This window comes from Molossus molossus, unplaced genomic scaffold (genome assembly GCF_014108415.1).
Source record: "Molossus molossus isolate mMolMol1 unplaced genomic scaffold, mMolMol1.p scaffold_m16_p_1, whole genome shotgun sequence".
Classification (NCBI taxonomy): Eukaryota; Metazoa; Chordata; class Mammalia; order Chiroptera; family Molossidae; genus Molossus; species Molossus molossus.
The window spans coordinates 243880031-243905735 of record NW_023425344.1 but is presented as its reverse complement, the minus strand read 5'-3'; the positions used below and the strand labels follow the sequence as shown (position 1 = coordinate 243905735).

The 25705-nt window shown below is 54.2% G+C and overlaps 1 protein-coding gene across 1 annotated transcript; it reads right to left on the bottom strand.

Moving 5' to 3' along the window:
* Positions 1-279: 279 nt before the first annotated feature.
* On the bottom strand, positions 280-6899 carry SERPINA4 (serpin family A member 4). Its single transcript, XM_036245360.1, has 4 exons — positions 6272-6899; positions 2144-2417; positions 1145-1304; positions 280-480 (listed from the first exon to the last, which is right to left on the bottom strand). Exons 1-4 carry the CDS (start codon positions 6897-6899, stop codon positions 280-282), a joined length of 1263 nt encoding a protein of 420 aa, XP_036101253.1.
* Between the last annotated feature and the right edge of the window lie 18806 nt (positions 6900-25705).

The following is a 25705-nucleotide window of genomic DNA, read 5'->3' as shown; positions in this document are numbered from 1 at the left end:
CGCCCCAGAGGGACGGAAAGGCACCCATTCATCAGGTATTCGCTAGGGACACGACGCCGAACCAGCTCTCAGCTTGTTTAATTCACACACCACCCTGGGAGGGTGTCTCCCACTTTCCGGGGCAGATTACATGATGTGCCCGAGGTTGCACAGCCCTGGGGAGCTGAATGTCCAGTCCACTCCCAGCGGGTACCACCCACACCCCTCCCTGTTGTCACCCACAGCTTCTGCCTGGACTCTCATCACCTTCCGCGCCCCCTGCAGACCGCCGCCCCAGGGCTACGGCTTCGTGGGGTGCACAACCTTGCCGAGGAAGAGGATGCTCTGGGTGTCCGTGGAGAAGATCACCACAATGAAGGGCCGGTTGAACCGAAGGACCTGGCGGCTGTGGTAGGCGGACAGAAGGCTGGAGGAGACGCTGGTGGCCGCCGCAGCCTCGGTGCCCGCCTCATCGACGTCCAGGACGGCCTTGTGGAAGCTCTGGGGGGAATCACGAGTGAGCGCGGAGGGCAGACGGGGGGCCCGGAGTCCCCGCACCCAGTGCCGGGGATCTCACAGGGGGATTCCTACGCCAGGTGGGTGGCGGAGCCGGATGACCTCTTATTAATACAACAACGACACCATCATTAACTGAGCCCTTCTGTCTCCAGGGCTCTTTCTGACCTCCAAAACCAGCCTCCGAGGCAGACACGTTTGAGACTAGGTAACCCTGCAGTGTCCTAAGGGCAGAACTAGAATTCAAGCTCTCGAACCCAAGGCTCTGCCCCCAGTGCACTTTCGTCTCAGCTGAAGACACAGGTGCCTTTCTCTGTCTAAGACATGCCTCTGATACCATGGGCCCCTCCCAGCCTCCTCCGCACCCTTCCTGTTCCTGTGAAGGTGTCCCTCGCCATCGCTGTGATCTATGAAGGCATGACTGGAGCGCCAAGGACAGGGCCTGGGTGGAGCCTGTATCCACAGCACCGAGCGCCCTCTTAGCACGTGGGAGGCTGGTCCCTGGATGTCCCTGCCCGTGGATGATTGAACAGACTCAGGCTCCGAGACCAAGGGGTGGCAGGGAGAGCACCCCCCGCCCAGCAGCAATTCCCGAGGGGCAGAAGTTCCCACTGAGGTCTCTAGGTGTTGAGGATCACTGGCGACTTACCTTGGACACCAGCAGATTCTTCTGGGTGGTGATGCCAGACAAGTTAGCCTGCCACGAAAACAGGTCCCTGATGCCCAGCTGGGGCAAAGTCTGATCTAAGCTATAGGAGCCAGAAATGGAGAACTTGGGGAAATACAACTCCAGCTTCCTGTAGAAAGAACTGAAAGAGGCACAGGGTGAAACATGGGACTTACGCACCAGCCGGGGGCCGGTCACAGCCAGGCTGAGTGGCTGCTCCAGCTGGGTCTACTGCACCCGTCGGGTCACCAAACACACCCACCTGCTCTCACTGTCCTTCGCCCCTGCGTTCCCAGTGGCCTAAGGCCAGGCTTTTTTGCTCTGGGGACTGTTGCCTGCCCCCCCGCCTCCTCGGGGGCTCATTTTCAGCAGAGGCTGCTTCCTGTGGGCGTGCCAGGTGCCCAGGGAGATGCAAGTCCCCCTGTGTGGCAGTCTCGCCTTGGCCTCCACTGGGGCCCTGTGGCTTCCACGTCTTTGGGTCGAATTGCTGTGCCACCATCCACCCGTGGCCTCAGGTGGAAGTCCTTGACTCACACGTGGTTGGAGACTTTTCACCCCCTCGTGGCCCCAGGGTGATATGAAACGTGCTTGCTACTTGCTGCGGTGGGAGGTTGGCGTCTCCTATGCCCCTCGAAGCCCTGGCCAGCCGTCTTGACCAGAGGAGGAGCCCCCCCTCCATCCTACAGGAGTGGATCCTCCAGGGCTGGTGCTACCTCACCCAAGGCCTGTGCATTCAAGGGCTAGAGCTGGAACTAGGACTCGCCACCCCAGCCTGCTTCTCTCTTCCCTGATGAGGGCAACATCACATTTCGGGTGCAATACAAGAGTTCGTTATTTAAGGAAACCCATGGAAAGTCTTAGAGCAAATAAGAACTCTTCCATAATTTGGCACCGACCCCCTGCTTTGGACACTGGTTGTCATCAGAAGGGTCCATCTGAAGGGCAGCGCTGCCCACTCAGCCCCGTGTGGCACCAGATTACCTCTTCTGGAGCATGTTGTTCCACCTGGTTAGCATGTCTGGGGTCAGAACCTCCTCCACCTGCTTCATTTTGCCTTTGTCGGGAAGGATAAAAAAGGCCTTGGCGTTCCCCAAGTAGTCCATCCTGAGCACCGAGCAGGGCACGTATCTGTCATGCAGGTACCAGTGGCGGTTCTTGTCCTGAAACATCATCGGCACCTTGACCACCGTGTTCTCGTCAACGTGGAAGTCTTGAGGAGCGCTCTTCGAGGGGCTGAACGGCTTCGCCCACCGACCTGCAGGGCGAGGAAAGAGGCGCAGGGTGTCCGGGGACCCACAGGCCGATCCTCCAGCCCAGGAGCGGCCCCTGCAGTCGCTCCGGAGCCCCACCTTCCCAGCTCACCAGTGGAAGGGTCTAGGTCATTCACAACCTGCTGTGCCTGAGGAAGACCTCCCAGGGCTCACTTAGAACCGGAATGGGAGGTAACAGAGGATATCAGCAAAGTTGTTTCATGTCTTCACCAATTCCTTGCAATTGTTGGCACTTACATTTTGTGCCAACCCGACACTTGGCATAGAGCACGTGTCCTGTGCTCCTGACGTGCACTTTCTTGGTTAAAAGCAAGGTTGAGCCCTGGCCAGTTTGGCTCAGCCATTGGAGCGTCAGCCCATGGACCAACAAGTCGCGGGTTCGATTCTGGTCAAGGGCATTTACCTCCGTTGCAATTCATCCTCGGCCCTGGTCAGGGTCATGCGGGAGGCAACCAGTCGATGTGTCTCTCTCATGTCGATGTTTCTCTCTCTCTCTCTCTCTCTCTCTCTCTCTCTCTCTCTCTCTTTCTCTCTCCCACTCTATCTGAACAAAAATGGAAAAATATCCTCGGGTGAGAATTAAAAACAAAACAAAAAACGAGGCTCAGTAACCTTCTGTGTGACCATCTAGATGTCCTCTGTTTTTAGTTCAGTGCCAGTTCGTTTGGTTTTAAACCTCTATTTCTATAGGGCTGTTTCTTCGTGGCGCGAGGGGTTCTTTCTGAGTACTAGCCGTCCGTCAGTTACGTGAGTCCCAAACGCCGTCTCCCCTTGCCGACTGCTCTTCCCACGCTCTGCTTCTGGGGTGGGAGTCCTTACCTTGAGCGCGGTGAACACGGCAGCCCTTCCCTTAGGGCTAGGTCTCCGTGTCCTGGTTAGAACACGTTCCCTACCCCAAGTTCGTGAGGGTGCTTGCCTACCGGACCTCGAGGAAGCTTTGGGCTTACCTTTTGCATTTAAGACTCTATTTGACTTGGAGTCAATGCCCCTTCATGCTTCGACTAATATCGAATGTTCACATGTACAGGGGCGGGCCTCCCTCTACTCTGCTCCCTTGGCCCATTTGTACCCCACGGTCTAAATTAACACAGAGTCACAGTAAGTCTCGCTCTCGGGCAAGCATATTTTCTCATCTTAGCTGTTCTTGGCCCTTTGTACTCTCATAGACATTTTATTTTTATTTTTAGTCCTCATCCGAGGACATATTTGCATTTATCTTCAGATAGAGCAGGAGGGAGAGAGAGAGGAAGAGAGAGAGAGAAACATCGATGTGAGAGAGACACATCAAGTGGTTGCCATTCACACGACCTCAACCGGGCCCGGGGACAAACCGCAACCGAGGTACGTGCCCTTGGCAGGAACCGAAGCTGGGACTCTGGTCTGTGGGCTGACGCTCTAACCGCTGAGCTAAATCCGCCAGGGCTCTCATATATACATTTTTAAATCAGCTTGTTAACTGCCACCAAAAGGAAAAAAAAAATTAGGATTTTGATTGGGATTACATTAAATTTTTTTTAAACATTTTTCCTTATTGATTTTAAAGAGAAAAGAAGGGAGAGGGAGAAAGCGATAGAAACATCCATGAGAGAGAACATCAATTGGCCGCCTCCTGCATGCCCCCCACTGGGGATCGGGCCCACAACCTGGGCATGTGCCCTGACAGGGAATCGAACCGGCGACCTCTTGGTGCATGGGTCGACGCTCAACCACTGAGCCACACCAGCTGGGCTAAATTAAATATTTACTTTCATTGGGTGGGGGAGAAATGGACATCTTTACCGTCCTCTTCATGAATGCAGTTCATCTGTTTTTATTCAAGTCTACTTTACTGTCTCTCAATATCATCTTATCAACAGAGATCACACACAACTTTGGTTTGGGTTCCTCTAGGTACTTTGCATCTTTGAAGATGAGACACAGTTGTCCCACTGCCCTCACCAAAGGACCTACATTGAGGACTTGCAGCTGCATTTGCTTCCCCAGAGTGCTGGGCACATGTCAGAAGGCAGGATGTGTCTATTTCGCTTCTATTTACGGAGAACTTCTCTTTATTTTGCCAAGGACACTAACCCAGTTGGAACTAGGTCTCTTTCAGAAAGAGAGCATCAAAAAGCTTCATTATTTCTGGCCAGAGCTTTGGTGGGGGTGATGGCATATACAATACATTTAAATTACGTTTGAAAAGGACTAGCGTCAGTAGAATGTTGTGCAGCCACTACAATGAGATCTGAATAAAGTTTTCCACGGCATAAAACCACACGTGCGCATGCAAAAACCGGTAAAATCTGAATCAAGTCTGGAGGTTGCACCCACATCAATTTTCTGGTTTTGCTATTGTAGGTAAGACGTTACGTCGGGGAATCTGGGTAAAGGGTACGTGGAACTCTATACTGCTTTTGCAACTTCCTGTGAATTTACAGCTGTTGCAGAATTTAAAATGTTCTTTTATAAGTTTTCAGTGGTGCATGAAAATTCCTCATGGAAAATGCAAGGGATGGCCAATTGGGCTGGATTGTTAGTCTATTGATTCCGGTTCAAGCTGGTGCCAAGTGTGAGCGTAGGGTGTAGGTGTGAAGGTCTTCACGGGCAGACTGGAGAAGGATCAGGTGCAGAGACACCCTGTGTGCTCCAGCTGATCTGCGCCCTCCTCCAGGTGTGTTGTCCCAACTCCAGCCCTGCTGACCGGCAGTGTCCCAAACCAACCCCAGCGGCCCGGCCTGAGTCCCCTCATAGGTTTCCTCAAAATGAGACCCCTCTGCTAGCTGGGTGTGCCTGGTCCAGAGATTCCTGATGAGCTCTAACTTGTCACCTGTTTCAGTGGCTTTTTCTCTGTCCCTTCACCTCCCTCTCCCTCCAGACCTTCACTTCCCCACCCCTCCCACAACCATGCAAGGTCTAATTCCTGTCATTGCCCCTTCCCCTTAAGGCTCTGGTGTCTCTGCTCCACTGACGAACCCAACTGATACACTCTGCACAAAAGTCTCCCCACACTGGTTTCAACTGTGTTAACACACATGTGTGAACCACAGAACGGAAAGAATTATGCAGAAATGGTAACGTTGGTTGCCTCAGGGTGGTAAAGTTATAGTCAGTTTCTATTTTCTCTTTGACATGTTTTTTAAGGTTTTCAAAATGAGCACCATTATCATTAGAGTAATTATAATCACTATAATGATTTTTTTGAGTGTATATAATGGTCAGGGGTCAGGTGAACTCCCTTTGCAAAGGCCCAGAAAGTAAATATTTTAGGCTTTGCAGGTCTGTCTCTACAGTAAATGCTTATCGCTGTGTGTATGGGAGCAGCCAGGGGCAATATGTAAATGAGTAAATGGGGCTGTGTGCCAATATAACTTCATTGGCAAAAACAGATGACCAATCAGATTTGGCTGGGGGCTGAAGTCTGCCAATCCCTTTGGCCCTTTTCTACAGTATATACAAACATGTGACATCATTTTATCCTCAAAAAAACACAAAACACTTTGAAGTCGGGAGTCTTATCCTTACTTCAAGAAAACGACCTGCCCTGCTTACACTGTTGGAAGTGGCAGAACTTCAGTGTAAATTAAGCAGTTCAACTTGTGATCCTCGGATGTAACGCATTTCATACATTACTGTTATTAAGAGAATGGATAAGAACAATATGTCCAAAGCTATGAAGAGATGGAAACCTCAACACTATACAATCTTAAATATCTGACACTAACTCTAGGTCTTCTAAGGGGTGCTTGACCCTGTCAGACCCAATCCATCCACTTTCTTTTATTAAAAGTATTTAATTCATCAAAAAATTAGTGGCGGGGAGGGGAGCTACAGGATCTATCAACAAATCAGCCCTTACCTTTGAAGTAAATGTAATTCACCAGCACCATCACTGTGTCCGTGCTCAGCCCGCTGACCAAGTTCTCAATCTTCCCTCGAGTCTCCTCCTTGACGTGGTTGTTGATAAGCTGGGCTGTGCCCTCAGGGTCGAGGAAGTTGGAGCGGAAAGGCGTGGACTTATAGAAGGCCATGGTGTCGTTCAGGAACCTCGGCAGGAGCGTGAGGTCCTGGCTCAGGAAGAGGGCATTGCCTACTCGGGTCTCCAGGTTGTCATGCGGGAGGTTGAGAGTCTGCAGCAGGTGTTGGAAGCCCTGGTGGATGTCAGACTCTGACACCTCTGTGAGGTTGAAGCCCAGACCCTCGAGGATCTGGGTCCAGGTGTCTGAGCGGGCCCCCAGGGACAGCATGGCATAGGCAGTAGAGATGCTCAGCGGGGAGAAGAAGATGTTGCTCTCGGGGTTTTGGGAAGCTATCAGGTGGTAGAAGCTGAAGGCAAAGGCTGTGTTGCTCGGGGCGATCTTGAGGCTGGGGGAGCCCTCACCTGTGCCTGGATCCTCCTGTTGGTGGCCGTCGGTCTGACTTTGGCCATCATGAGAAAGGGCCAGTAGTCCAACCAGGAGGAGGAGCAGGTGGTCTACAAGCTGCATCTTCTGCGATTTGGGGTCTACAGGAGGAAAGAGAGTGTCCAGGAGATTCCAAACCCTCCTGAGAAGTCAGGCTGGGAGCAGGGCCCCGCCGACTCCTACAGGTGGACTTAGTCCAGGCTAGCAAACACCCAGCGCCCGCCACGTGGCGGTGACAGTGCTGTCCTCTGGCACGCTCCTCATGCCCATTTCGTTTCCCATCTCTGTGAGCGCTGCATGGCACTGACCCAGGGACAGAAAACCAGGGGCTCACAAAGGGACTTAGCCAAGCCACCCAAGTCTGCAGACTCAGCCTGGGGCACCTTCCACCATGGGACTTTCTTTCCTTAGCCCAGAGACTCCGCACCACGGGTGCTAATCACCAAAGGTTATTTTAGTACCTACTCCACACACCTCCTTCACCGTTTACAAAATCACTTTTATGCTACTTTGCACGACCTTATCCGGGTCGAGGTCAGTAAAACAGCCTTCTTTTATTTATTTATTTATTTATCCTCACCCGAGTTTATTTTTTTCCATTTTTTGTTCAGGTAAAGTGGGAGGAAGAGAGAGAGAGAGAGAAACATCAACATGAAAGGGACACATCGAGTGGCTGCCACCTGCACAACCAACTAGGGCCAGGGACAAACTGCAATTGAGGTACGCGCCCTTAGCGGGAACCGAACCCGGGGCTTTATCTCCCCACATAGATAAGACCGTGATGCTGAATTAATGGTTTGCTCAAAGTCACAGGGAGAGGATTGGTTCCTTCTCCTAATGAGATTAGCCTCTCCGAAACAGGATGCCTGCTTTTTACCGCCAACTCCGTCCTGCCCCCTCCAGTGGCCCTGTATTCCCTGGTTCTCAGCCCCCAAACCCCGTTGTAATCTCCAACATCAGTCTGGCGGCCCAGCCACCCCACCCTAACCCAGCAGCACGCCCCACAGCTTCTTCCTTCAACCTGTGCGCCCCTCCACTGCCATGACCCTCGTTCAAGTCTTCGGCCCCTTTCACCGAGAGCAGGGTCAGGGAACTTCTCCTGCTAGGGGCCAGAGAGTCAGTGCCCCGGGCTCTGTGGGCCTCGCAGTCGCTGTCGTGTCTGTCCAACTCCGCGGTGCCAGCTGGAACCGGCCACAGACGGGACACGCACCATGGCCAAGGCCATACTCCAGTAAAATTGACCCACAGGCACTGGAACCTGCATTTCACCTACTTTTACTATGTCACCAAACGATGTCCTTCTTCTGATTTTCTCAACCATTCACAACTTTTATATTTACATCCTATATCTTCGGTTCTTAGCTCACAGGCAATGCAAAAGTAGGTGGTGGGCCAGGTCGGACCCCGACCTGGACCCCCTCAGTAGCTCCCTAACTGGTCTCTGCTCTGTTTTCCACTCAGCTGTAGGTATCATTTCAAAACCCACATTGAACCACTTTGTGGGTTCACCTACTCAGCACCCTCCACCCAACCTGACTTCCTAGCAACCCATAATAACTTCTCCCCGGCCCCCAACTCTCGAATACTCTGCAGGGCTGCACAGTGTGGTGACCCAGCACCACCCCTGCGGGGCTCTCCAAGGACACCAGCTTCGGAGCCCGCAGACCTGGGCCCGGGTGTGTGCAGCCGGGGAGGCTGTTTCGGGGTCCGGGCACCCGCTCCCCCCGTGGTGCAGGGAGGGGGATTGTGCCTGTGCGTCAGGGTCCTTTCAGCCTCAGGATTTGTCACCTGTCCCGGTTTTCCCAGGACTTTCTTAGTTGTAGCTGTAGGCAAAGAAAGCGTGCTACACACACACTGCAAGTCCAGTGACAGAAAGGGATTCCGGCCCTGGCCGCTTTGGCTCAGCGGTTAGAGCGTCGGCCTGCGGTCTGGAGAGACCCAGGTTTGGTTCCCGCTAAGGGCACGTACCTCGGTTGCAGTTTGTCCCCAGCCTGGTTGGGGTCGTGTGGGAGGCAACCACTCGATGTGTCTCTCTCACATCGATGTTTCTCTCTCTCTCCCTCCCACTCTATCTGAACAAAATATCGAAAAATGTCCTCGGGTGAGGATAAAAAAAGAAAGGGATTTCGCAGGGTGACCTGACCTACCTGGGCAGGTGACGACGGGTAGTCAGGTCCCAGCCACATCACTTCTCAGTGAAAGGTTGACCTTTGCCCCAGAGCCCTGCACTTTTCAGTGCACCAGGTTAACACACCTGCGGGTGCGTCTCTGCAGCCCGCTCTCTGAGACCCCTGGAGAGCGTAGGATCCCAGGAACTACTGTGCAGCCGACCCCTGCCTCGCTCCCTCTCACCTGCACGGCACCCTCCTCACCCTGCTGAGCTCCAGAGGCATAAGAGAAGCTGCAAACTGCCATTCTCGGAAGCATTTTCTCAGTCCCTGACCTCGCGCTTCCAGATGTCCGTTTGACTCAAATACATCCTAATAAACCCTGATAAAATTGTTCTACGGGTCTGGATGTTCCGTCCACAGGGCCCTGGAGGCCTCGAGTCCCCCGGTCCTCCCTCGGAGCCTCCATGGGGCTCTCAGGGGGCTACTCACCGCTCAGTCGTTCAGGAGTGGTCTCCGTGCAGCTGTCTCGGCTCTGGAGGTGGCCCAGGAATGTGACTTGGGTTTATCAAGCCCAGGAAGATTGAAGACACTTATCAGCGCCGCCTACCACCTCCCCAATTAGGTAATTATTAATAAACAGACCCACGAGTCCAGCATGGAGTCCTGACACAGAGGGAAACTCACTGGAAGTTGCTTCCCTCCTCCCGAGGGAACTCCCTCTCCCCTCCCGGGAGACGCCAAGGTTCACCCCTTCCTGACTCGGTCACTCACGGAGGTCTGCCTGGTACTCGCTCCTCCCGGGGCTCAGGGGAACCCCTTCGCGGGTCTGGGCCTCTCTCAGTCTTTGTCCCCTCTCTCCCTGCACCGTGAAGACTTGGACCAGACCAGGAGCAGCGAACTCTCGTGCCTTCATGAAAGAAGGCCGACTCCCGGGGGACACGGCGGCGGACAGTGGGTACGTGGAACTGGGAAGACTCGGCTCTCGGCAGCCAGTCGAGACCCCTCGGGTCCCAGATCCCGCCCAGGGCCTCCGTTTGCAGTTCCCGACTCTGCGACTTTCCAGCTGCTTGGTTCTGTGGCAGAACCACTGAGAGGTGCCACGTCAGCCTTCAAGGGCAGTGCCTCCCCGTGGCAAGGTGGGTGGGCTGGGACCAGACCCCTGCTCGGGCCAGAAGTCCAGCTGCACGTGTCCTCTAACTATGGAGTTGAAGCTGTCCTCTCCCCAGTGATCAGTGAGCCTCAGCATCCTCGGACCATTCTGGGGCAGCGGGTGTGTCTCCGGCCACTGGGGAAGGACCACAGGGCGCGATGATGTAGCCCTCAGTGCCACATCGAGGTGAGAATGAGATGCCCTGACACTCAGCTCCCTTCAGTAGACTTTTCTTTTTTTTTTAATCCTCACCCGAGGATATTTTTCCATTTTTTGTACAGATAGAGTGGGAGGGAGAGAGAGGAAGGGAGAGAGAGAGAGAAACATCGACGTGAAGGGACACATTGAGTGGCTGCCACCCGCACGACCAACCAGGGCCGGGGAAAAACTGCAACCGAAGTACGTGCCCTTAGCGGGAACCGAACCCGGGTCTCTCCGGACCGCAGGCCGACGCTCTAACCGCTGAGCCAAACTGGCCAGGGCTTCAGTAGACTTTTCTGAAGGTGGCTCCGGGTGCGTGGGGCCTTGACGTGAATGAAATTCGCACCGTGGAGCAGCTGAGCTGGGCAGAGCACCCAGTCACGGAGAAAGGGGACCCGGATCCCACATCTGCTGTGGGCCCAAGGAAGTTCAAGATGAGGATGGAAAAGGGTTTCTCTGTGAAGTTATCTCACAGGACAATCTGACTATAAATTCCTCACTGGCCAGGTCATGGTGGATAGTCACAGCCCAGACATACTCCTTCTTCATGTTCTTTGCCTTAAGCAAGGCCTGTTGTTTCTGTGCAGCCAGGTCAACAGGCCTCTGAAAGGTCTCTGTTCAGGCCCCTCCTTCCAAAAGCACATGCTCCCCTCACTGCCCTGTGAGCAGACCCCTGCCTGGCTTCCCTCCGTTAACTCAGTCTGCAGAGACCTTGCTTCCGGGAACATCCTCTGACTCAAATAAAGAGTTGCAAAAATTCTCTACGGATTTGTACAGATTTGAATGTTCCCCCATCGATAAAGTTCATAAGACAAAATTGTATCAACAGCAGGAACTTAATGTTCCAGATGAGTCTCCTCACCGCCCCCACCCATCCCCTCTCTCTGTCACACACGCGGAGCACTGTTCATATCCCACTGACGGACGAGAAAACCAAAACTAAACCCCGAAGAAGTTGTTAGCTCGGATCCCAAGTCGGGATTTGCACCCTGGACATTTCCTTCTCTGCACGGACGAACCCATCCCCCACTGGAATGTCTGCTCCAGTTTCGGTCACTGCTGTGACCCGAGCACTGGGGCGGGGTCCGGTAGGCCACAGGAGCCCCAGCAGTATTCCCTGCGTGAAAGGATGGAGGTGGTGGACGTGTGGTCTCGGGGATGCAAAACCAAACGATTCCCTTTATAATCGTCTACAGTCGGGCTTTGCTTTCTTGTCTGGCTTTTCCAGTGACCCGGGGCGATGTCACCAAGCCGCAGGTCCGGTCAGCGTCGCTGCAGGAGGCCGGGCCCCCTGTGAGTACACAGCCGCTGCCCTTTGGTTCCTGGCACCCTGCGACACTCGGGACAGAGGTTAAGCTTTGGAATCAGACAGGGTCTGCCACAGCTGAGCTGTGTGGCCTTGGGAAAGTTACGCCACCTCTCTGAACCCCATTTTTCTTGTTTGTCAAATTAGGAGCAATTACCAATTGGAAGGGCTGATGTGAAGGGGACGGGGCCTTCGATGTGTCCAGTTAGTTGTGCGTCAGGCTCCAAGGGTGTTTCCTTCCTTCCCTGCTGCTGTGCTGGAGACAAGGGCTCAGGCCTCTGCCTGGGCTGGACCCGGCCCCCCACTGGCTCAGTTACTGATCCGCCTCAGCATTCTCACCTGTGACCGGTGGGTAACGACTGTTCCCAAATCTCAGGGTTGTCGCAAGGAACCGGTACATGTGCGTCCACAAAGTGCTTAGAATAAGGGTGTGCCCAGTAAGTGCAGAAACGAACGGGAGTTATTCCACTGCCGTGTTCCGGACGGTGTGTACCCTGGTCATTGACCCAGAATGTGTAACGGAGGCTAAACCAGTGTCTTCCAGCTTCCTCGAGTTGTGGCCCCGACAGAGCATCTCAAGAAGCTCCGGCCTCTCAGGGCCATGAGCACACACGGCCCCTTTCGGGAGAGTGAATCCCGCAAAGTCCGTGTGGTCCCTGTGCCACTTTCTCCCATAAAAAGCAGTGCATAGACTGGAGAGATGAAAACGACCTCCAGCTCTCTGAAGGGAGTGAGCCCTGAGCGTGGGAGACGGGGTGCCGGTGGCCAGGCGCGGGGGGCGGGCTGGGCCCAGCTGCAGCCCGGAGCTCACGCCCAGCGCCGGGCTGCGCCTCCCCTAAGCCTCGGGAGGCCTAAGGACTATGGACACCTTGCCCGCTGCACCTTGGAAGGCCACGAGTTTCTCATTAGTCATCTGTGGGGTCGGAGCGGGCACCAAACCCTGTCACAGTCCTGTGTCTCCGTGTGGGAGCAGCCTGGCCTGGAGGAGACACCCGGGGGAATGAAAGGATGAATGGGCCCCGGCGGCTCTGCTCCGGGCGACCTCAGGTGCTGGTCTAAGTGCCGCAGGAAACGCCATCTGAGCCGAAGGCCAAGGTGGAAGTGGGGAGTGCCGGCTGGGCGCTTCTTCGCCCCACTCTGCCCAACGCCAGAGGGCACGCTGTGGCTCCCGGTGGGGTGGGCCGGCTGCAGTCAGGACTGAGGCTGTGTCTGTGCGGGGGGCGGGGGTTCTGGGTTTCCCAGCATCTGAGGAGCGGCCTGAGCTCGCCACCGCCAGGTACCCCACTCCCCCGGGACCCTCTGTCTGTCGCTGTGCAGCTCGAAGTCCAGCCCTCTGGCGGCTGTCCTGGCCTCCAAAGCCAGCCCACCCACACTGGTCAGCCTGCCCGCCACCTGCCAACTCCCCTCACGCCCCCTGGACCTCAGGTGGGGCCAGGGCATCGCCCTTGGAAAGGCCGTCGTTGTTCTTAATTCCATGGGCAACATCATGGTTGCTATGAAAAAAAACTGGGAAAATAGAGTCTAAAGAAGAAAATAAAGTCATATGCAAACCCGTGGTTCAGATATAACTAGATTTAATTTATTTCCTTCTAGCCTTTAGAAAATGGGTACATGCACATACGGAATAGCAACAGTGAGGCCCATCCAGTCTTTGTTTTGGTGGAGGCACAGAGGCAGTAGATGTTTCAGACCAAGGAGATGCCCGGCAAACACTTCAGGGAAGGTGGTCAGGAATTGGTCTCCTGGCTCTGAGTGGGAGGGGCATGTCAAGAATGAGGGATGTCTTGGTCCCTTTGGGCTGCTATCAAAAGATACTGCAGACTGCGTGGCTTATGAACAACGGACATTTATTTCTCACAGGAAGTCTGGGATTGGGGTACTAACGTGGCTGAGTTCTGGGGAAGATCCTCTTCCTGGTTCATAGCTGGTGACTTCTCATTGTCCTCACATGGGGTAGGGACTAGGGAGCTCTCTGGAGCCTCATTTATATATATACATACATATATATATATATATATATATATATATATATTTTAGGGAAAGAGAGAAATATTGATGTGAGAGCAAAACATCGACCAGCTGCCTCCCACATGCCCCCCACCAGGGATTGAACCAGCAACCCTTTGGTGCACGGGATGATGTCCAACCAACTGAGCCACACTGGCCAGGGCTGGAGCCTCATTTTTGCTGTTGTTAATCCTCACCTGATAATATTTTGGGAGGGAGGGAGGGAGGAAGGGAGGGTATGAGGGTGGGAGGGAGAGAGAGAAACATCGATGTGAGAGAGACACATCAGTTGGTTGCCTCCCACATGACCCCAACTGTGGCCGGGAATCAAACCTGCAACCCAGGTACGTGCCCTTGACTGTGAAGTAACTCCATTCTGACCCTCAGATACTGCACGTACATGCCCTGGCGATTTCTTGTAAACATGAGGGACTTGGAAACCCAGAGAAAACTATAAAGATAAGGGGGTTAATGATGGCCCTGGGAAACTCAGAGGAACCACGAAGAGAAAGAGATTAATGACTGCCCTGACCTCTGTAACAGCTCCTCTCGTCCCCTTTTGTACCAGTTCCCCCCCTAACGGTGCCAAAAGCAGCGCCAAGAGCATGTAGTTTTTGCCTTTAAAAGCGGGCTGCAAAAATACTCGCTGCTGTGGTTTGGGGAGAGCCCCCGCAGCCCGCCAGTGAATAAAGTGCTCCTTCACAGTACAGCTGTGCGTCTCTGATTATCTCGCTGACACGTTACAATAACTGGAATCGAACCCAAGACCTTTTGGTCAGCAGGCCGACATTCTAACTGCTGAACCACACTGACAGGGCTGGAGCCTCATTTTTAAGGACACTAACATCACTTATGAGGCCTCCACCTTCAGGACATAAGCACCCCACCTCTTAACACCGTCATCTATGGGGGCCAGGGTTTCAACATATGAGTTTTGTGGGGAACATGAACTTTCAGACCATAGTAAGAGCCTTCAACAGGACACTCATACAGCACCATGCGTACCCCTATCATTAGTGGGGACCACAGACTGGGGCATGATGTGTGTCTGGAAAAATCGAAAAGGCAATGGTGGGCTGGTTAGACTTCCTGGGAACCCCTGGGTCTATTCCCCTGTCTCTCTCTTCAACTCATCACTTTCTCTCTGGCTTGGGGATACGCGTGTGTCCCGATGACATACTGCCAGGTACCCCAAATTTGTGGCGTAAGACAGCAGCAGTCATTCAGTGTCATTACCTCTCGTGGTTCTGGGTGCGACCGGGCTCATCTGGGTGGCTCTCGCTCGTATTCCCTCAGCTGGACAGTGGCTGGGACCGTGTCCTCTCGAAACCAAGCTTCAAACCACCACCTCTCATCCCCACAGGCTCTGGGCTCTCTGAAAGCAAGAGGACCATTTCACTCATCTTTCCCTCCGTGCTCCCCTCCCCCCAACTTTCACTGCTTGTACAGAACGTGAGGGTCTGCTGAAAAGTAATAATAACCACGACATCATCGGCTCCTGTTTGCTGAGTTGCCCTCGTGTGCCGGGTCTTGTATTGGGCAATTTCGTCACCACATCTCGCCCTGGGACACACGGCTAGTAAATAGGGGAGCTGGGATTTCAACCCGAGAGTCTCTGGGTCCAAAGTCTAAGATCCTAGCCTCCACTTTTGACTATTAGAAAGGGGGTGATTTAACCTCAGGCTATTGGCCAGCCAGCCAGAGGCCACAACAACCCACATTGTCCCCCTCAAAAGAGATTGAGTTGTTGTTTTTTAAACTGTTTTATGCTGGTAGACTGAGAGCCTCTGGGGGAGGGACTGTGTGTGACTCGGACCCTGCGATTCCCAGGGCCACACTCAGAATCACAGGACAGAGACGACTGGCCCCCAAGACCACAGAGGCAGCTGGGAAACCAGGATTTGGCTGCCCTTCTGCCCGAGACCAGCGTTCCTCAAAATGTGGTCCTGGGGTCCTTCATCGGCAGGTACTTACTAAAAGCGAAGAACCACAGACACGGAGGTGGCCTAGGGTGGGTCCTGGAATCTGCGCTTGAATGAGACCCCCAAATGAGTCCTGAAAGTCCCTATATTCTCAGAGCAAGAGTATTGTGGGGTTTGGTCTCTGCAGTTCACCCTGTTGCCAGCAGAGGGCGCGCCGCCACTTCTTATCTGCACGGGCATCTCCTGCACTGACAAGTGTTCCTAAGACCTTCATCCTGGGACTTGGGGTGACAAACGGTTTTGTGTTTGGGAGAGTGCACCTGGCTCTCTGCTCTTCTGAGAGAGTGTTAAAGACAGCTCATCTAGCCAAACACCTCTTGCAGAGAGGGACAGCACTCGCCCAAGGCCACGTAATGGCAGACCTGGTCTCACAAACATGGCCCCGCTCTGTCCGCACAAACACAGGCCCTCCTTTCCCTCAAGCTCAGACTTGACTGCAGATTGGAGGAAACTGACACCCCTGGGGTTCAGGGGGGAGAAGATAGGCTGGTCCCTGCATTCATTCATCCATCTCTCGCTATGCGGAGCACACTCACCTGTGACCGCACACTGTAGGATGCCCTTCTGAAGGGCAGGTTTGGGAGTCAGGGTTCACTGAACCGGGACTTGCTCTGACCAGGGGTCGGGAAGGGGGTTAGGAAGGATTTATTGAGGAAGCGACTCTTGAGCTGAGCAAGATGAGACAAGTTAAAGGAGAGGAGCTGGAGCCCTGGCCGGTTTGGCTCAGCAGTTAGAGCATCGGACCATGGACCAGAGAGTCGTGGGTTCAGTTCCCACTAAGGCAGGAACCTCGGTTATAGTTTGTCCTGGCCTCGCTGGGGTCATGTGGGTGGCAACCAGTCCATGTGTCTCTCTCACATGGATGTTTCTCTCTCTCTCGCTCTTCCTCCCTCTCTCCATAATGCAAAAATGTCCTCAGGTGAGGATAAAAAAAGAAAAAGAAGAAAAAGGAGAGGAGCTGGAGCAGGGAACAGTGTTCCAGGTAGGGGAACAGCATGTCCTGCAGAAGAGTGAATCATGGAATGGTGATGGGTGCAAAGATGCCAGTGCACCTGGCGTGGTGAGCAGGGTTCTGGGGGAGGATGGAGAGAGGCCAGCACTGGGGACACACAGGTGCACAAGACATAACCTGGACCTTCGTGGGCAGGAGACAAGGTTTGACCACAAGCGGCGATAACGTGAGGCAGCCCCAGGAAGGCCGTACACCATAGAGCCATAGAGCAAGGAATTGGAAGGGGGAGACAGGGAAGGCTTCATGAAGTCGTCATGGTCATTTGGAGCACTTGCTCTGTGACAGGCACTGCAGGGGCCTCTGGGAATGGAGCGTTGAGCAGGACAAAGCCCTGCCATGGTGGGACTTATATTCCAGGCAGCGTGATGGACAGGAAACAAGTAAACCAATGACAGAATTCTTACTCACACTGGTCTGCTTTGTAGCCTCCGGAAAGAAGATCCAGAGCTGGGTGGGAGTTTGTATCTTGAACAACATAAATGAGAAAAACAAATGTTTCCCTGGAGTTTCTGTTGAGCTAAGTGGTAACATTGAACTCGGCAACGCACCTCTTTATTCTTCCCGTCCCCCCACGAAGCCCCCCAGCTCTTCTCCTTCCTGGAGCTGGAATTGCTCAGGGCTGTGGGGAGCCGGGCAGCTCCCAGCCGGCAGCCCCGCCCCTCCGCAGCTCATTGTTTTCACCGGGTTTCTTGGTTCAAAGGTTTTTCTCTTTCAAGATCCCTACAGGGCTGGGTCCAGGGTGAGGAGGAGACGCCTGTGGTTTAGATTCTGTACCTGAAGCTATTTTGCACTGTGACAGAGGAGACAATTTAATCTCCAAAATGGAGCAAAGAAATGAACTCCTTTCAAAACCAGATGTGCAGAGAAGGTGCTCTGTAGAGGCAGGGGGTGGGCACAGGAAAACTCGAGGTGGCAGAGTCTGAGTGAGGGTCCTGGTTTTGTGTTTCATCAGCCGCATGACCCTGTGCAGGTCCTGTAGCCTTTGAGCCTCTATATCCAGCTCCGTTCAAGGGTAATTACCCAGCTTCTGTGGGGTCAGAATGAACCGCGGTGGTGCGCACATCATGGGGGGAGGCTCAGTAAATGTGGGTCCCCCTCTTCCTGGCAACTGGGGGAGATGATAGTTGCTTTACATTTGAATCCTTATACATTCTCATAGTTTGGGTTTTTTCTCAAATAGTTTACTTTGAACAGTTAAGTTCTGTATAGGGTGACACTCGCCTGAAAACCGCTCTGTCGGTGCTGGTTAGGGGTCACACGAGACAATCCCTGAAACATGAAGTGAGGGCCCAGTTCCAGCTGGACACGGCTCACCCTCACTGTGGTCCATGGCACCCAGACGTCCTCAGAGGTCAGCCAGTGGAAGTGCCATGGTGGGGGCATCACCTCAAGTCCCTGCCCCCTTCCCGTTTAATCAGAAAGCCCCTCCACCCAGTGTGTCTTTTATCAGAGTGGATATAAAATTGTGTTTTTAAAATAGCTGTGCAGCGCCCAGCCGGTGTGGCTCAGTGGTTGAGCATCGCCCACGCACCAAGAGCTCCCCGGTTCGATTCCCGGTCAGGGCACATGTCCAGGTTGTGGGCTCGATTCCCAGTAGGGGGCGTGCAGGAGGCGGCTGATGGATGTTCTCTCTCATTGATGTTTCTATCTCTCTCTCTCCCTCTCCCTTCCTCTCTTTCTAAAATCAATAAAAAATATTAAAAATAAACAAATAAAAATAAAAATAACTGTGCTGCAAAGTCAAAGAAGGGTGAAGGCCATTGATCTGGGGTTGGCAGAGGATGGGGAGAGAGCCCCAGTGGAAGAACATTGAGCCAGGACGGGAGTGAGGACTAAGGTGGGGGCCTGACAGCTGTCATGGGTTGAAAAAGGCACGTCAAAGTCTTAACCCCCTGGGCACCCCAGGGTGATCTTATTTGGAGACAGAGAGGTAATCAAGTTCAAATGACATCATCAGGATGGGCCCTAATCCACTGTGACTGGGTGTCCTTCCCAAAAGGGGAAATTGAGCACGAACACAAACACGCAGGGGCGAGCATCACGGGACGACGGGCAGTGACTAGCCTGATGCAGCTGCAGGGCAAGGACCCCGAGGATTTCCAGCCTCCGGGAGCGGGAAGGGGCAGGAAGGAGTCTGCAGAGTCTCAGAGGGAGCACGACCTTCGGACGCTCCATCCCAGGCTCCTGGCCTCCGGAACCACGAGAGAAAAACTTCTGCTGTTTGAGCCTTTGGGTGCGCGGTTCTCGGTGGCCCCCATACTAAACCAGGGGGTGATGTGCCATCCCAGAGTGGGAGTGCCTGGTCCTGTGGGCAGGGAGGATGGGCCGGGCGGAAGTCTATGCAGGAGGCACCCCACACCGGGAGCCCTCTGTCAGCTCAGAGGGTGCTAAGAGATGAAGGGCGACCAGTCGGGTGGGTATTGCGACAAGTACTCGTGGTCTGCAGTTGGCTTCGGGGTGTGGTTGCCCCAGAAGATGGGTGGCACTAGGCTCTGGTGATGGTGGGGGAGGTGACTGAAAGGATCTGGGCTGTGGGGCTGGTGGACAGGGGTGATGTCCCCCTGGATCCTGAGCACAGGCAGAGGGGTTTAGTAAGGGCGTGGGGAAGGCCACTTGGGGCCACTCGGAGCCTCGGAGCATTCGGTGAGATGTGCAGAAGGCTGCTGGGCAGAGATGACCAGACAGAACAGCATTTCCCACAGCTGGCTCCTTGTCAGCCTTCAGCTCAGACGTCTCCTCCGCAGGGAAGCTTTTCCATGACACCTGCTCTCCGTCCAGGGTAGTGACCTCCCAGTCTCTCCCTGACCCACGAGTCCATCCATCCCCACAGGACCCGCATCACCGTGTTCATCTGTCTGCTTGTTTCCAGGGCGTCTGCCCGCCCGCCTGGTGCGCCCAGTGCTGTTTGCTGGCAGATTCCAGTTGCCCAGAGCGGTGTCGGCACGTGGTCAGGGCTCCACCAAGATTTGCTGAACGAAAGGACCAAGAGGCCCAGGAGAGAGTCCAGTACTGCTGGCTGGGGGCTCCAGGAGCAGAACCTGAGTTGGAGTTTGGGGTACCAGATGCTTGGTAGGATCAGCACCCATGAACGGAAGTGGGAGGAAGTGGGGTGGGGTGGGTGGAACCGTGGAACTGCATGCCAGCCTGACCGAGCTCTGGCCAAACCCTGAGCTCTGGAGGTAGCATTGTCCCCTCTTGGGCTGCAATGGCGGAGACCTTACATCCCCAGCCTGCTCAGTCACGGGGTGCAGCCTGCCTGTAACCGCAGACCACCAAGGAGCTGTCTGCAGACACACTCCCGGGCTGAAGGGCCCACCGGACACAGGCTGGACACACCGGTTCATAGACATGCCAGCTGGTGGGGGTGTTGCAACCAGGCCAGTGAGTCAATGATAAGCACCAAGCAGCGGGTGTTCCGGCCATTGGAAAGGTGCAGGTCAGGCAGGTGGGGAAGGGGGCGTGGCCTCTTCCAGCTGGGTGGAGCCGCGGAGGCGCAGACTTTGACTTAAGCATGTGTTTGTGTGCGGTTCCAGGCAGCTTCCACGAGAAGGGCCTCCCGGAGCGGGAGCCTCTGGGTGTTTATGAGAGGGCTGTGCAGAGCTTAGCTGCAGGTAGATTTGTGCAGGGTCAACATGAATGTTTCTAGAAGGGTGGGAGGAGGCCACGGGGGATGCGGAGGAGAGAAGCGCGTACCCAGGGACAGAGAGGCCTTTGCGGCTCAGCGGGGAAGCAGACTCGGGCGGCTGCAGGGGGTCCGGGCCTCTGTGGACGGCTGAGTCAGCCAGCGGCTCCAGAATCCAAGTCCAGCGGAAGAAAAGGGAAGTTAAGGGAGTGCTGGCACCGGGCTTCTCTTTAGAAACTGGGGAGGACAGAAAAAGAACAGGATCACAAGTGACCCCAAAGGTGGCAGAAAAGTGTGTTCTCTACCACGATCCCCCAGAGGCAGAGGGAAGCTCCCATCGGCCAAAGAAATCCCTAGCCGGTTGCTGTCATCCTCCAGGGCGGGAGCTGCGCACACCCGCAGCCCCTGCTATCAGACGGGCTGCAGCACAGGCCTGGGGGTGGCCTCCCCAGCCTGAAGATCAGGTGGCCGAACGGTCCCCACCGGCCTGCCTGTGCTGACTGCGGCTCAGGCCACGTGGTGTTCCAGGTCCCAAGGGACTTCTGCCCACCGGGGCCCCTGTACACCTGCCTGCTTCTCCCCCGTCACCGCCTCCTAGGCCCGGGCTGAAGAGGCAAAGATTTCCACGACATTGGCACCCTGGGCTGCCACTTGAATTCCTTTGCCAACTCAAAGCATTAAGCTGAGGAATTATGTGCTTGTATTTTTTTTTTTTCTTTATTACATTTCTGGGCTTGGGGACTTAATTATCTAGGTCATTAGACTGTTTAGCGTAGCAGAACTAGAGATGAATTATAAGTATAGGCATTTCCCTCATGGGTTCCTGATATGAGGAGGTGGAGCTGCTGTGCTTCCCTTTGGAAAATGGCATTTGTGACAGCCTGAGGGAGTCCTTTTAGTACGGATCCCCCGAATCTTGGCCACGCCTACCGCAGTGCCCGCACAGAGAGACAGTCAAGAATGAATGAACAAGTGAATGAGTGAATGGGAGTGGAGGGCAGGCCAAGGAGGGGAATTCCCTTTTCTATCCCCTGTCCCCCTCTAGGGACCCACTGCTGTTTCCCCCGCCTGCTGTCAAAGGCTACGGGCTACCCTGGTCATCAAAGCTGAGCACTCTGAAGATTGAAGTGTATTTGAATGTTAAGAGAAAAAAGAGACTAAAACAGAACTTTCCTGTCAGCTACATCACAATTATAATTAAACATTTATTAAGATAAGGATTGGTTTAATTTCTGCACTGACACCACCACTACCCCTACATCACCATCACCACCAATATCATAACCACCACTACCATCACCACCATCGCCACCAGCACCAATATCATAACCACCACCACCACTATCACCATCACCACTATCACCACCAACACCACCAATACCACCACCACCCCACCACCACCATCACCATCACCACCAATATCATAACCACCACCACGATCACCATCACCACCATCACCACCACCACCATACCACCACCACCATCACCATCACCACCAATATCACAACCACCACTACCATCACCATCACCACCAATATCATAACCACCACCACGATCACCATCACCGCCATCACCACCACCACCATACCACCACCACCATCACCATCACCACCAATATCACAACCACCATCACTGTCACTACCATCACCATTGCTATCAATACTCATATCATAAGCACCATCACCACCATCACCACCAACAAACACTTCCATCACACCACCATCACCACCAATATCGTAACCACCACCACCATCACCTCCACCACCAATATCATAACCACAACCAACACCAATACCAGCACCAATATGATAGCCACCACCACCATCACCATCACTATCACCATCACCACTACGGCTACCACCACAGTACAAGCTTTGTGGGGACCAGGACGCTGGTGTTTCTGTGAACTACTGAATTCCTAATGCCGGGTATAGAACAAATGCTTGGGTCACATTGCTGAATGAACGTGAGCCCACAAGGATGGGAAGAACAACAGAAGAGAGAGAAAGGAAGGAAGTATAAAGAAAAGCAGGAAGGAAGGAAGGAAAGAAGGGAGGAAGAGAGAAATAGAAGACCTGGGAAATCAACGACTTCTCTGCCCTGAGATAATGGTTGTGATAAGAACAGGCCCAGGACCAGGGACCCAGTGCAGGGGGACAGTGATGAGAGTGATCGGCAATATTGGAGGAAGGGAGTTCAGAGAAGGCCTCCTAAACTGAAATTTAAAGATGGATAAGAACTTCCCAGGTGGGCAAGAGCAGGTGCTGTGAGCCCACGGCCGGCATGTGTGAAGACAGGAAGGTCTCAGAGAGAAGGGAGAAGGTTAAGGATCTGGCCCTTCCGAAATGTAAAGACGGGAGAAGAGGCTGAACTGGCTGGTAGGTGGAGGGGGTAGGTACCTGTAGGTGTTGACATTAAAACAACAACATCTCTCAGCTATTTTTAAAATTTGGATTTTTTTCATAGGTAAAGGGGTTTTGATGAGGAAAAGAACATTCACACATTCATTCACATATTTATTAACTGATTCAACATTAATTTATCTATTGAGTGCCTTTTATGTGCAAGGTGCAGGGGATGGAGCAATGAATAAAATCACCAAATCTGTTTAAATCACCCCATTGATCCTCACAATAAACCTAGAAGCTGGTAACTGTATTTCCACTATGTTATTATTGGTCAAAATAGCTTCCAAGGCCTAGATTTGATATTTCCGTATTACTCTTCACGAGAGCTCTGTGTGGGGAGCGTGAAGTCCATTTCAGAAGACCCTGAAGCTCGGCTGGTGTGGTCAGTGGTTGAGCGTCAACCCATGCACCAAGAGGTCACCGGTTCGATTCCCGGTCAGGACACATGCCCAGACTGTGGGCCCATCCCCAGTGGGGGGCATGCAGGAGGCGGCCAATCGACTCTCATGAATGTTTCTATCTCTCTCTCCCTCTCATTTCCTCTCTTTCTAAAATCAATAAAGAAAAAAATTTTTTTTTAATTTTAAAAAGACCTAAAGCTTGGCGAGGTGAATGCACCTGTCTGGATACAGCAGTGCCCAAGGGCTCGAGCAGAGTCTGAAGCCAGGCTGGTCCGACACCCGAACACCACCTTTCCCTTTCGACGCGCGTCTGCAGTGAAGGGCGAAGCTGATGCTGGAACTACAGACCTCAGCCACCGAGTGGGTGTGAGCAGCAGGATATTTTGACACTAGATTTGAGGTCCTCGCTGTGGACAATGCCTCGGCCTCCCCTCTTCCCTCCCGTGCTTAATGCAGGGACAGTGTTATCTTGCCAGGATCTCCCGGGTTCCCCGAGACTGCCACAGGTTCCTGGGAGTTTGCTGAGCACATCTGCCCACCAGCGTGTCCCAGGGACACTGAGGCTCAGGACCCACTTAGAGGTTCATTCCCACCCATTCCAATGCTGCCTTTCAGCCGGAGCTGTCTCTGGGGCACTTGAGGTGTCACAAGCCGGGAGGCCCCCTGGAATGAGGGAGGCCCTCAGTGTCTGGGCAGACGGTCCGCACCGGCCTCCTGGCTGACGCCCTGCTGGCATCTGCAAAGGCTGAAGGCTGGTTCTCAGGATCAAAACCTGTTCTCCTTCATCCGAAACTGAGTGGGTGCCACACCAGAACCAGCCCGCGGGCCCAGTCTGCCGGGCACTCTCCTTACGTCTAGAAACCCACTCAACCCCAGGGAGAAAGAAGTTTCCAAGGCAGGGGTGACAGCGGGGGCAGGGGGGACAGAATCTATCCAGTACGTAGAAAAAGACAATCGACTTAACGCGCGCACCACGGGCAGCTGGACGTGGGGACGCTCGGGGACGGAGGGCTCAGTGCACAGGACACGCTCACGTCCGCCACGCCCACGGATGGCTGCCGGCGCCCAGTACCCAGCCGGTGCCGAGTACACGTCTGCAAATGAACACAGTGTGTGAAGGCCAGAGGAGGGTTCGACCAGAGAGCTGGGCGATGTCCTCCCGCAGGAGGGCGCCAGTCGCCGCGCCGCTGGCTCTGGGGTAGCAGGTGAGTCATGGACCTGAGCCTGCCAAACACACCTGGAGCTCTCCCGGTGCTTCCTGCCAGGACAGGCACTGCCTGGGGTGCCGAGTGTGTTAGCCATTGTCCCATTGTCCCATGCTCTGGTGCCCAGGGGAGAGGGAGGGAGGACACACACACACACACACACACACACACACGGCTCTGTGGAACCACACATGGGCTAGTTTCCTTCCTCATCAGGCCGTGGCCTGTCTCTGGCCACCCACTGCACCATCTCAGAAGCCCCTCGGCCTTCCACTTCCGGCCCCCTCAGTACCTGCATTGGCCCAGATCAAGCCCCTGGGATCAGACCCACTGAGAGAACCTCTGGGTCCACTGCCAGCCCCCTCCCTGGACACCCACGTGGATGGAAATCATCTCTCACCAGCCTCAGCCCCATAGTTTCCAACCAGGCCCAGATCAAGCCTTCAGAGCCACCTCCAAGGACCCACCCAGGGCCCCACCCAGGTCCCCGCCCACCCCGCCCCGCCCGAGTCCTGAGCATTGTTCTCCCACTGCCTCCAGCCATAACCGAAAGGTGAGTCACAGAACCAGCGGCGGCCAAGAGGGCCTGCTGGTAGCTCTGGCGTCCAGCTCTGCCCACGTGACTGTGACACACGGCTCCTGCCCAGCCGGGCAGGTCCAAGGCCACCAGCGTGTGCCAGGTGGGAGACGGCTGTGATTGGGAGGTGAGGTGGGTGTGGTGGGGTGATGTGTGCCTTCCATGGAAATGCTCTGCTTTCCGTGCCGCGGCTCTACCCCCATCACAGTGTCATCATCAAGTAATAATTAAAGTGATGGACAATAATGATAATGATACTAATACATTAATAAGAGCAGCTCCCATGAAGGGCTATGTGCCGGGTGCAGTGCAAGGGCTTCACAGGCCAACTCCTAGCCTTTCAACAGTGCAGAGGTAGTATGACGGTGCCCATTCTACAGGTGAACAAGCTGAGGCCCAGAGACACGAGGAGATTCGAGGTGGCAGGAGCCTGGTGCTTCTCAGACCCACACTCCTTCTCAGGCTGGGAGTGTCCCAAAGGGCCACCAGAACAATGGGGCTGGTCACTTCAAGAGGGAAGTCATTTCTGGTCTTGAGAAGTCCCCACCGGTCACAGTACTCTGGCTTTGCAAAGCCAGACGGGAGGACATTGGTGGTTGTGTGGTGCTTAGGTTTAATCCTCACACCACACCGATTACAAGACAATCACATAGTGATTTTTTAAAAAATTTAACCCCAAGCCCTGGCCAGTTTGACTCAGCGATTAGAACATCAGCCCACGGACCAGAGAGACCCGGGTTCAATTCCCATAAGGGCACGTACCTCGGTTGCAGTTGGTCCCCCCCCTGGGCTGGGGTCGTGTCGGTGGCAGACAGTCGATGTGTCTCTCTCACGTCGATAGTTCTCTCTCTCTCCTCCTCCCTCTCTCCCTGCCGCTCTATCTGAAGATAAATGCAAAAATATCCTCG